At 39.1% G+C, this 13,290-nt stretch overlaps 1 protein-coding gene across 1 annotated transcript in view; it reads right to left on the bottom strand.

Moving 5' to 3' along the window:
* LOC126251861 (cytochrome P450 4g15-like) overlaps positions 1 to 13,290 on the bottom strand; it is a 162,715-nt gene that overhangs the window by 32,660 nt on the left and 116,765 nt on the right. Inside the window, exons 8-10 of the mRNA XM_049952546.1 lie at positions 5,314 to 5,473; positions 4,401 to 4,510; positions 4,131 to 4,199 (exon numbers count right to left, since the gene is read on the bottom strand). Coding sequence (XP_049808503.1) covers positions 4,131 to 4,199; positions 4,401 to 4,510; positions 5,314 to 5,473 — 339 coding nt within the window. The remainder of the gene's footprint in view (positions 1 to 4,130; positions 4,200 to 4,400; positions 4,511 to 5,313; positions 5,474 to 13,290) is intronic.

The following is a 13,290-nucleotide window of genomic DNA, read 5'->3' as shown; positions in this document are numbered from 1 at the left end:
TAAGTTTCAAGTATGTAAAATCCAATTTACAAATGCAAGATAAATACTCGAAATTCAAATAATAAAATGACAGTTGGTAAATACACTTATAATGCCATACTGTGTTCACCAGGTCAGATAGGGCCTGACATTAGGTGGTGGGTGATGTGTGGCCAGTAGCTGCTGGAGGGCAACGAAACTCTTGAGTGCAAACTGTTCTGATCTTGATACAGCCATGAGCTGTTTTGCCAAATAGTTTCTGGAAGTTTTTGCTGTAATTGGTGGGTTAGAAAGTGAAGCAAATTATCTTTAAACTCATGGCTTTATGTCTACATCTCACAGTGTTTACCACAAGACCACAACCTGATACAGCACTATAACAACTCGAGGAGAAGACAACGACAACACTTACTTCACAGACTTCCTCATACTGCAGTAGGATGGCTGGACTTAGAACTTTTGAGTGGCATCCAGTTTTTATTGGCCACCTTAAGTGAATGAGCCAGATTTAGTCTCTGCGGTGGCCAGCTGATGACCAGGATTTATGTTTAAGACTATATAGCAGGTGTTTATAATTAAACTTTCCCTATTTAACATGTTATAACACAGAAACTAATTACCCTATGAGTACCAAACTTGGTAGCATTAATGTCCAGAGTATGGGGTGCATGGTTTCCATGTGTCACAGCGCCACCATCCAGTTCCAACTACGGCAACCACATGTTGGGATCAGTCATCATGATTCATAGTCTCACACACCTGACCAGTCACAGTGCACATGTTGATGTGTCAACATGAGCTTGGACAAAAGGAGCAGGGCATTATTGGTGAAGCTTTATCATCAAAACAACAGTAATGCTGCAGCTGCACTTCCAGAGTAACGCAAGCTGAAAGGATTATGGAAGTGTTCTCTTTCTCCATGAAGAAGTTTGAATCAACTGGAGAACTGTGCATCGCTCCATTCCCGATTGCCAGGCAGTGCTCGTGCTGTGTCACAACAGTTGAACATCCCATGGTCCCCTGTACGGAAGGGGCTTGAACGATTCTCAAACGGTATCCATACAAGATCCATATTGCACGGCAGCTTGCACCATAGGATGCAGAATGATGTGTTGACTTTGCTCTCCACTTTATCACAAGGATTGAAGTTGATGAAAACTGGCCCTGGACCATCTTATGGACAGACAAAGATCATTTTTCTCTGACAGGTGAGAGGTGAACACAAAGAATTGTTGAGTGGGGGATCTTCACCTCCAGTGACTCTGCATGAAGTCCCTCTGTATGGTGAACATGTCACCATATGGCATGGCTTCATGGCTACATTCACCATTGGCCTATTCTTTTTTGAACAGGTTGGTGCTCAAGGACCAAAGAAGTGCAGTGTGACTGGCCAGCATTACTGCGGTATACTTCACCAGCATATCATACCTACCCTACAGAAGAAAGACACATTGAACTCAACAGTTTTCATGTAAGATGGGGCCCCATTGACATCGCTCATGAAGTTCACCTGTTTCTCTGAAACTTAAACTTATTTGGAAGCAACTGAATTATTAGTGGATTCCAAAATTGTTAAGGCTTTCGTGGCCACTTGTTGACAAACTGCCTATTGGCTTCTGTCTCGGGTTCTTCGGCCGACGTTCATCTAATGATTTTTCTGACGTTTCGCCAGCACGAGTGGCTGGCATTGTCAAAGCTTCACCCTCCATTGCCGGTGGTGAACTGGAGGCGAGCTCGCGGCCGCAGACTATATGTACCTGGCGCGCCAACGTCCGAGGGCCTCTCCGCGGGCATTTCCGGTGCGGTTCTCCTCTTGCTACCTGCTACGGTCGTTCGCTGCAGTACGGGAAGCCAGGATCCGTTTACCTTAAGGCTTTCCTCTTTCTTGTTGAAACTGTTCGCGTGTTTTTGGATTTCTACAGCTTCTCTGAACAAGTGCGTGTGATAGTGCTTCTCTACAGCCAGAACTTCCGTGTCGGCGAATTTTATTGCGTGGTCGGTCTCATTCAGTGCGTGCTCTGCCACGGCCGATTTCTCCACCTGCCCCAACCTGCAATGTCGTTTATGCTCTTTGATCCTGGTGTTAATGGATCGTCCAGTCATTCCGACATAAACTTTTCCGCAAGTGCAAGGTATACGGTATATTCCCGACATTGCAAGTGGGTCTCTTTTCTCCTTCGCCGATCTAAGACACTCTTTGATCTTCCTTGTCGGTTTGAAAATCGTCTTTACGCCGTGTTTGCGCAATATACGGCCAATTCTATCTGTCACTCTGGGAATGTATGGCAGAAAGGTCGTACCCGACATTTCTTTTTCTGGTTCCTTACTTCGCCGAGTGTTTGGCTCTGTTACACTTCTAATGTAATTTGTGGAGTACCCATTGCTCCTCAGAACAGTTTCCAGGTGTTGCATTTCTCGTTTGAGGTGTTGAGGCTCACATATTCGTCCTGCTCTCGTTACGAGCGTACTAATCATGCCTCTTTTCCAGAAAAGAGAGAAATCGGCCGTGGCAGAGCACGCACTGAATGAGACCGACCACGCAATAAAATTCGCCGACACGGAAGTTCTGGCTGTAGAGAAGCACTATCACACGCGCTTGTTCAGAGAAGCTGTAAAAATCCAAAAACACGCGAACAGTTTCAACAAGAAAGAGGAAAGCCTTAAGGTAAACGGATCCTGGCTTCCCGTACTGCAGCGAACGACCGTAGCAGGTAGCAAGAGGAGAACCGCACCGGAAATGCCCGCGGAGAGGCCCTCGGACGTTGGCGCGCCAGGTACATATAGTCTGCGGCCGCGAGCTCGCCTCCAGTTCACCACCGGCAATGGAGGGTGAAGCTTTGACAATGCCAGCCACTCGTGCTGGCGAAACGTCAGAAAAATCATTAGATGAACGTCGGCCGAAGAACCCGAGACAGAAGCCAATTAGTGGATTGTTTCCAAATGCTTGGCTGACATTGTCATCTGATCTCACTCCCTTTGATTTCTGGTTGTGGGGCTACCTGAAGGACAGGGCTTACCAGGGGAACATTCAGACATGTGCTGATATGAAGCACTACATATCAAGAGAGATAGCCAGCATCCTACAGACATGCTTTTTTCTGATGTGCAGAATGCAATCCTGCATTTTCAGACTCTTCTGGACACTGATGGGTGCCATATTGAACCCATTTTGTAGCAGTAATGCTACTGGTATGTAATGGTATGATGTACAATAGCAGCACATTAAAAATGTTTCAGTTGAACTGAATCTACATTGTTTCTCTTCCTTACTTCCTTGACATTAATCCTACCAACTTTGGTACTCATGCGGTAATTAGTTTCCATGTTATAACATGTTAAACGGGAAGGTTTAATCATAACCACCTGGTATATATGTAATTTTCATCAATGCACTTAACTGTAGCCTTACAGCTGTTCAATTACTTCAATTTATGCAGGATGCAACACATTCAACTATTTCCGCTTAACAAAATATGTGGACGTTTTCTACTATCATTATATTACTACAATAATAATGTACACATATAAGTTTTTAACCTGTTAGATACTTGAAGTTTTTAAAATAAAGGTTTCCATGGGTTTCAGCCAGGTGCACATTCCATAGATTGTACAGTTCTCTTTTGGGCTTTGAAACAACTAAGCTAGCACTCAAGTTTAACCAGAAGGTTAGCCATACTGCAATAGAAATTCTGATTTGGCAAAGTACATATTTTTGTTGTTTTCTTTCATATGCAGCTTGAAATAACCTTTATGCAGAAGCAGATGATGTTCAGTTTACTGATTATGTATTTTGTATGTTGGACTCATCTCAGGTCCTCCTGGATCCATACTCCAAGAAACTTGTGGCACTTACATTTTCTGGTGAATAACTTGTAGGTGGAGTTAAGGGTTGCATATTCTATACTGTGTGAATATCTGTAGCAATTGTTTTCTGGATATATATAATTAGATAGTTTACAGAAAACCAGTATTAACCACAAAAAAAATGATTATTTTAGTTTACTATTAAATTCAGAACTTCCTTTTGAATACCACAGCTGCCCCCACATAAAAGCACCCTACACAAAATTTTAAATCACTTATCCCTTATTTTACACTTTTTATTCATTTATTTTTTTCTTTGTATTCAAAGTTAGAATTATAAAGATTACCTGAACTGCTTGATGGATACCCAGAAGACACAGTGTAAAACTAGAGGCAGCAGCAGTAGTATCATGCCCCTGAAATATGTGAAGCAAATGACATTTTAAGTTTACTCTTTATTTTCTGTCTTTAATTTATGTAAATATACCATTTAATTAAAGGGGAGAATGGTACTGCATAGCCTAATGTCTAGTTACTAAAAATTTCACTTTAGTGTAAGATATGTAAACACATAAAAGACATGATATAATTCAGAAATAATGTATACAGAATTTCACCTCAAACATGATGGTGTCAACTTCTTCCTTTATTTCATGATCAGATATTACAGCTCCAGATTGAGCAGACTCAATCATTAAGTCAAGGAATGCCATCCGTTTCTTCTCACCTGTAAAGAAGAGCATACTCAAGATAATTATTGACCTTTTATTCATGACATATCTCTAAAATATTGTGTACTAGCAGTCAAATGTCAAAGTGTCAAAGACAAGTGTCAAATGAGAAAAATTAAATTTACATCACTGTTAACCATTCGGCTCTAGTGAGCAACTTGCAAGAGATAGTCCTTGCATGCTGCACTCTCATGCTGCTTGTTGTGCTCTAGGTGCTGAAAAAGGCCTATGACGTTACAAGTTCTTATCACTTCTTTTTACAGTGGGTCTTTAAGAGGCACTAGAAGAGTTAGGGGCACTACTTATCAAATTTTGCTCATATGTAATGTGTTTTCCTAGGAGAGGCACATAAACAAATTTACAATACGAGCTCAGACAACATTTTTGTCATCCATTCATTTTAATGATATTTTGTATCATAGAGAAGAAAAGAGTGCTTAATTTCATTATTTACAACAGAACTTGATTTTTAACATCTTCTATTGTATTTGGAACCAGTGATAAAATGTGACGGTGGTGGAATGTGGTAGTAGCAGCACAGAAGTTCATCACATTTAAACACTAAACATGCACAACTCTCAAATTTTCTGCAGCAATAAAGTGCACCACATACATTTGATGATGCATGACTGCAATAGCAGTCAGTCACATCTAAGGCACAGTGTGCTCTAACTGCTGTGGCAGTTCACCACATTCAAATAGTATGAAAGGACAAAAATATTGAAAAATAGAAGAAATATAAGTTATGTTTATAGTAGTGAGAAATAATTTTGGACTTTGTTGTCATTAATAAACATACCAACATCATCATCCAGGTCATCTTTTAAGCCTTGGCTCTGATCAAAGTAAGTTCCTTTCTGAGCTTCTTTCTCTGTTTCAAGGTATTCAGCTGCCTCATAATTATTGATCACTGGGCTCTCTTTCCTTTTGAGAAATTCTCCTTTCTTCTTCTTGATTACCTGTTATGATAACAAAAAACCAAATAAATAGTGACATTATGTATCAGAAATTATTTCCAAGAGGTTTACATATGTCCTTGGTTGTTGAGGGATGAATAGATTGAGGAGTTATGGAAGAAAGGGAGAGAGTGGAAAGAAGGACAAAAGTGTAGTAATGAAAAGTCATGTTGAAATAACAGACATTCTTTTCAGTTGGGTCCGGGTATAGATTAGACTAGACTCAATTTTCATTCCATAGACCCAAAAATGAGATCATTCTTGTCAGGGGTGGAAAAAGTCAGAAAATCTAAAATAAAAAACATAACACATCTGAATATAATACTCACTATCCTGGTCATTTGTCAGGAGATTTTCGAAATATGTGAATACACTACAGTGAAATGGAACAGTTAATATTTACAGAGTTAATACCCTGGCAGAATGAAACATAGTTATGTAACAGGTGTGACCAAGTGCTATCAAAACTGAAATCTAATAGACATTTTTATTTAAGCTGGTCTAACAGTTGCTGTTAAGATATTCTTCTACAGAGCAGAAGGAGTTGCCTATCAAAAAGTCTTTCAAACTGTGTTTGAACTGTGCTTTATGTGAAACCAAGCTTTTAATGGTTGCTGCCAATTTATTGAAAATGTGTGTTCCTGAATATTTGACCACTTTTTGGACCAAGGCAAGTGATTTTAGGTCGGATTGTTCTTATTCCTAGTATTGGCACTTATGTATTGTGCTATTGGTAGGAAATAGAAACATATTACTTGCAAAAAATTTGATTAAGTAATAAATGTACTGAGAAGCAGGATCTTGTATGGTGATCTTGAATTTACACCACAAATGAGTCTTACTACATCCTTTGAATGCTAAAAACTTTTGCTTCGTTTGATGAGTTACCACAGATATGATTCCATACGACATAATACAATGAAAGTTGGCAGACTCCTACATATGACATCATTCTTTGCAAATACAGACTTGTCTAGGCACTTTAGAAATTCTGTGGCGTGCCCTTCCCAGCTGAATTTATTGTCGTTGTTGTGGTCTTCAGTCCTGAGACTGGTTTGATGCAGCTCTCCATGCTACCCTATCATGTGCAAGTTTCTTCATCTCCCAGTACCTACTGCTACCTACATCCTTCTGAATCTGCTTAGTGTATTCATCTCTTGGTCTCCCTCTACGATTTTTACCCACCACTCTGCCCTCCACTGCTAAATTTGTGATCCCTTGATGCCTCAGGACATGTCCTACCAACTGATCCCTTCTTCTAGTCAAGTTGTGCCACAAACTTCTCCCCAATACTATTCAATACCTCCTCATTAGTTAAGTGATCTACCCACCTAATCTTCAAAATTCTTCTGTAGCACCACATTTCGAAAGCTTCTATTCTCTTCTTGTCCAAACTATTTACTGTCCATGTTTCATTTCTATACATAGTTACACTCCATACAAATACTTTCAGAAACGACTTCCTGACACTTAAACCTATACTCGATGTTAACAAATTTCTCTTCTTCAAAAACGCTTTCCTTGCCATTGCCAATCTACATTTGATATCCTCTCTACTTCGACCAACATCAGTTATTTTGCTCCCCAAATAGCAAAACTCCTTTACTACTTTAAGTGCCTCATTTCCTAATCTAATTCCCTCAGCATCACCCAACTTAATTTGACTACATTCCATTATCCTCGTTTTGCTTTTGTTGATGTTTATCTTATATCGTCCTTTCAAGACACTGTCCATTCTGTTCAACTGCTCTTCCAAGTCCTTTGCTGTCTCTAATAGAATTACAATGTCATTGGCGAACCTCAAAGTTTTTATTTCTTCTCCATGGATTTTAATACCTACTCTGAATTTTTCTTTTGTTTCCTTCACTGCTTGCTCAATATACAGATTGAATAACATTGGGGAGAGGCTACAACCCTGTCTCACTCCCTTCCCAATGACTGCTTCCCTTTCATGCCCCTCGACTCTTATAACTGTCATCTGGTTTCTGTACAAATTGTAAATAGCCTTTTGCTCCCTGTATTTTACCCCTGTCACCTTCAGAATTTGAAAGAGAGTATTCCAATCAACATTGTCAAAAGCTTTCTCTAAGTCTACAAATGCTAGAAACGTAGGTTTGCCTTTCCTTAATCTTTCTTCTAAGATAAGTCTTAAGGTCAGTATTGCCTCACGTGTTCCAATATTTCTACGGAATCCAAACTGATCTTCCCCGAGGTTGGCTTCTACTAGTTTTTCCATTCATCTGTAAAGAATTCAAGTTAGTATTTTGCAGCTGTGACTTATTAAACTGGTAGTTCGATAATTTTCACATCTGTCAACACCTGCTTTCTTTGGGATTGGAATTATTATATTCTTCCTGAAGTATGAGGGTATTTCGCCTGTCTCATACATCTTGCTCACCAGATGGTAGAGTTTTGTCAGGACTGGCTCTCCCAAGGCCATCAGTAGTTCTAATGGAATGTTGTCTACTCCCGGGGCCTTGTTTCGACTCAGGTCTTTCAGTGCTCTGTCAAACTATTCACGCAGTATCGTATCTCCAATTTCATCTTCATCTACATCCTCTTCCATTTCTATAATATTGTCCTCAAGTACATCGCCCTTGAATAGACCCTCTATATACTCCTTCCACCTTTCTGCTTTCCCTTCTTTGCTTAGAACTGGGTTTCCATCAACGCTCTTGATATTCATGCAAGTGGTTCTCTTTTCTCCAAAGGTCTCTTTAATTTTCCTGTAGGCAGTATCTATCTTACCCCTTGTGAGATAAGCCTCTACATCCTTACATTTGCCCTCTAGCCATCCCTGCTTAGCCATTTTGCACTTCCTGTCGATCTCATTTTTGAGACGTCTGTATTCATTTTTGCCTGCTTCATTTACTGCATTTTTATATTTTCTCCTTTCGTCAATTAAGTTCAAAATTTCTTCTGTTACCCAAGGATTTCTACTAGCCCTCGTCTTTTTACCTACCTGATCCTCTGCTGCCTTCACTACTTCATCCCTCAGAGCTACCCATTCTTCTTCTACTGTATTTCTTTCCCCCGTTCCTGTCAATTGTTCCCTTATGCTCTCCCTGAAACTCTGTGCAACTTCTGGTTTAGTCAGTTTATCCAGGTCCCATCTCCTTAAATTCCCACCTTTTTGCAGTTTCTTCAGTTTTAATCTACAGTTCATAACCAATAGATTGTGGTCAGAGTCCACATCTGCCCCTGGAAATGTCTTACAATTTAAAACCTGGTTCCTAAATCTCTGTCTTACCATTATGTAATCTATCTGATACTTTATAGTATCTCCAGGATTCTTCCATGCATACAACCTTCTTTCATGATTCTTGAACCAAGTGTTAGCTGTGATTAGGTTATGCTCTGTGCAAAACTCTACCAGGCGGCTTCCTCTTTCATTTCTTAGCCCCAATCCATATTCACCTACTATGTTTCCTTCTCTCCCTTTTCCTACTGTCGAATTCCAGTCACCCATGACTATTAAATTTTCATCTCCCTTCACTACCTGAATAATTTCTTTTATCTCATCATACATTTCTTCAATTTCTTTATCATCTGCAGAGCTAGTTGGCATATAAACTTGTACTACTGTAGTAGGAGTGTACTTCGTGTCTATCTTGGCCACAATAATGCGTTCACTATCCTGTTTGTAGTAGCTTACCCGCAGTCCTATTTTTTTTATTCATTATTAAACCTACTCCTGCATTACCCCTATTTGATTTTGTGTTTATATCCCTGTATTCACCTGACCAAAAGTCTTGTTCCTCCTGCCACCGAACTTCACTAATTCCCACTATATCTAACTTTAACCTATCCATTTTCCTTTTTAAATTTTCTAATCTACCTGCCCGATTAAGGGATCTGACATTCCACGCTCCGATCTGTAGAACGTCAGTTTTCTTTTTCCTGATAACGACGTCCTCTTGAGTAGTCCCTGCCCGGAGATCCAAATGGGGTACTATTTTACCTCCGGAATATTTTACCCAAGAGGACGCCATCATCATTCATCCATACAGCAAAGCTGCATGCCCTTGGGAAAAATTACGGCCGTAGTTTCCCCTCGCTTTCAGCCGTTCACAGTACCAGCACAGGAAGGCCGTTTTGGTTAATATTGCAAGGCCAGGTCAGTCAATCATCCAGACTGTTGCCCCTGGAACTACTGAAAAGGCTGCTGCCCCTCTTCAGGAACCACACGTCTGTCTGGCCTCTCAACAGATACCCCTCCATTGTGGTTGCACCTACGGTACGGCCATCTGTATCCCTGAGGCATGCAAGCCTCCCCACCAACGGCAAGGTCCATTATTATCGAGTTGGAATCCCAGAAATTTAACAATGGTAACCTCTTCAATCTGCATGTCCTCATATGTAATACACATGCTGGAAGGAAATCTCTTACAGGTTCTGAACTGCATAAAGTGGGTCTTTTCAAAGTTTAATTACAGTGAATTAGCTTCAAATCATTTATTAATGTCAGTGAAAATTTGATTAGCAGGCGTTTCTAAATCTCTACTTGACTTGCTACTTATTGCAATGTTTGTATCATCTGCAAACAAAACAAACTTTGCATCTGGCAATGTAACAGATGAAAGGTCATTAATGTACACATGAAAAAGCAACGGACCCAAGATAGAACCTTGAGGGACACCAATCAGATGAAGACTGACTGCTTACTCCACTGGTATTTCACGAAACATACTTAGTTTCCTGTTAGTTAGGTAAGTCTTGAACCATTTCACACCACTGCTGGTGACACCATAACATTCCAATGTGCTTAAGAGAATGCTGTGATTCACACAGTCAGAGGCTTTTGACAGGTCACAGAAAATGCCAGTGTCTCCTAATTTGTTATCTAATGAATTAAGGACATTCTCATTGTATGTGTAAATAGCCTTCTCTATATCAGAACCCTTAAGGAACCCAAACTGTGACTTGGACAATATATTATTTGCTGTCAGAGGCTTAAGGAGGCTCTTGAACACAACCTTTTCAAATATTTCTGAAAAAGTTGGTAAAAGTGAAATTGGTTTATAGTTTATCCCCCTTCTTGTGAAGAGGCTTAACTTCACCATATTTTAGCCAGTCTGGAAATGTTCCACTGATAAGACATTGATTACACAAATAATTTAAGCTAGAACTCAGCTCACATGAGCACACTTTGATTAACTTCATTGAGATGTTCACAAATAACTTAGGTGCATGAGCGCTCTTTGATTAACTTTGTTGATCTGTTATCATAACCACTAGAATACTTTGATTTTAAGGATTTTATGATGGATGCTACTTATTTAGGAGATGTGAGTGGCTTTTTCATTTTACTGAAGTTATTTGTAAAGACTGGTCTCAGATACTCCATTGCACTGTTTACTGAACCTGATAACCCCAGCTGTCAGTAACTGAAACAAGGTACTTGTTTCAGAGGTTTACAATACTACATGCACTTATTACCAATGTCTTAATCATTTTCAGAGCTATCTTTACCTCTTCCTTTTTGGTCCCATCTGTATCGGTCTTCACAATATCTCATATAGTTTTTATTTTGTTGCCAGATGTAACTATTTTTTTCACATTATATAGCTGCTTAGATTTCTGGATTACTTGCTTTGATACTTTGCAGTATTCTTTGTAATGCATTAAAATGCTAACATCAGAGCTGTTCCTAGATAGTGGATAAAGTCTCCTTTTTGTCTATCATGACATCTTTATTCCTTGTGTAATTCATAGTTTATTTTTAGATTTTTGTTCAATTTTAGTTACCTTTATGGGAAAACAATTTTCAAAAGAGGAAGTAATTTTATTAATGAGTGTTTTGCATTTTCCATTTGAGTGAGAAGTATTGTAAGCATTTATCCAGTTCATGTCTTCGAATAGTCTCCTAAAATTCTCAATTTTTGACTGATTTATTATCCTCCTGTACTCAGATTTAATCATTTTTTTATTCTGACAAGTTTCAACATTTAATACAAGCTTCTGCATGTCATTATCATATAGCCGATTTACTACTGATTTTGTGATATGACTTTTTTTCCTTGATTTGTCTACAAAGATATCAACAGCAGTCTCACAGCATTTATGATTCCTAGTTGCAAAATTCACTGTAGCAATTAAATTGAATGACAGTGTTACTGATTGCAATAATTGTTCACTGACAGAACTTTTAAATAAATCCACATGAAAATCACCAGCAACCACTATTTCCATGTTTTTTTTTCTGTGAGGTGGGGCAAAAGACCTCTCAGATTTTTTATGAAGCAGTTAAAGTTTTCCAAGGTGCTCTGGGTATACTTGCTATTATAAAGGACTACTTATGAAATATTACTTCTGTTGCACAAGCTTCTAAGTGCTGCTCTGAGCAAAATTGATTAATATTAATATTCTTTAAATTAAAACAGTTTCTGACAAATGTGGCGACTCTTGCTTTCTCCATATTTTCTCCACAGAAGTAAGAAGCTAACTTGAATCCTGTAACATTTAAAATATCTGTACCGGTGGTCACACGATGTTGAGAGAGGCAGATTATATCAACTGTTTTGCTCAACTCTAATTCTTCAACACAAATAAGCAACTCATTAAGCTCAGTCCTAAGATATTCTGATGCAATAAATATAACTGATTTTGAGCATTGGCTGAGTTACAACTGGATGAACCTAATTTTTCTGTCAATTTTCGAATATCTTCAGTTTCAATCAGGGACTGTTTGCATGAGTTGTGTACACTAAAATTTGCTTTCTGGCTGCCTATTTTATCAATGTGAATGTCATTTTTAGCCTGTCTCTGAAAACACCTTGTTTCTGCACTCCCTACCCTAAAAAGTGGTGTTCTGTCACTTGTAACCACTGGTATTTTATCACTTGTGATAGTGCCCCCCACCCTTTAAGTTGTTTGCTATTAGCCTAGCCTTTCCTCTTGAGGTGAAGACCTTGCCTAATATAGTCCACCTACTGATACAGTCAACAGGAACCATACTGACATGAAACCCCATACCTGACCCAAGCAGCTGTTCCACTTCAAAATTAACTCTCCTAACAGGAGAATTTAAATGAGGCCAGTCATGGCACCTCAGAACAGATACATACCCAACAACTGTATGTCTTGTTGCTGAAGCTGTCTTTACCAGGTCACCCTCAATCAAATAATTAGGGTCCTCGTTTATGTTCTTGCCTGCCCCACCCACTATTACCCAGTGTCTTCCTTTTTGCACTTACATCCTACTGCAAAATAGTCAAAGACAATTTCTCTCTCTCTGCCCTGCTCACCTCACTCATGCAACCCCCTCCCCCCACACACACATGTTAAAGGTTTTTGTTGTTGTTTGTTCTTGTTATTGTTGGCTGTGTTGTGACTTCTGTCTGATTACCAATAAGTGTTTCTCTCATTATTGCTGCCACTGGTATCTAGAAGAAAAAGGAATGTTGTTGATGAATATTTATTAGGTAAATATAGTGATGAGGATGGATCAAGAATTAAGTTCTGACAGCATACAAGAGTGGTGACAGTCTGTAGGTGTGCATTTGCTTGCAGGAGAAATTATTTGTGTCAGAAGTGTATACTGAAAAACATGAAGAGATATGTTTCTCAATGTTTATAGTGGTAACATTTCCTTTATTTGCTATTATCTTCATATCTAAATCTAGAATGAAAAGAAATAGGTGGCAAATAGAAGTTTAATGTGAGCTTACAATGTTCAGCTAGGTGGCCATTCCTTATTACTCCAGAAACAGCTGAAATATGTCAAGCAGCTGGTGGAACTGTCTCTGTAACACTGAAGCTTCATCTTTTATAGCTTGTATCAGTTAACACATATTTCCTAGTGACTGCTGCATTAAATT

The sequence above is a fragment of the Schistocerca nitens genome, chromosome 4 (genome assembly GCF_023898315.1).
Source record: "Schistocerca nitens isolate TAMUIC-IGC-003100 chromosome 4, iqSchNite1.1, whole genome shotgun sequence".
In the NCBI taxonomy this organism is placed as follows: domain Eukaryota; kingdom Metazoa; phylum Arthropoda; class Insecta; order Orthoptera; family Acrididae; genus Schistocerca; species Schistocerca nitens.
This window is presented reverse-complemented; position numbering and strand designations above follow the sequence as displayed.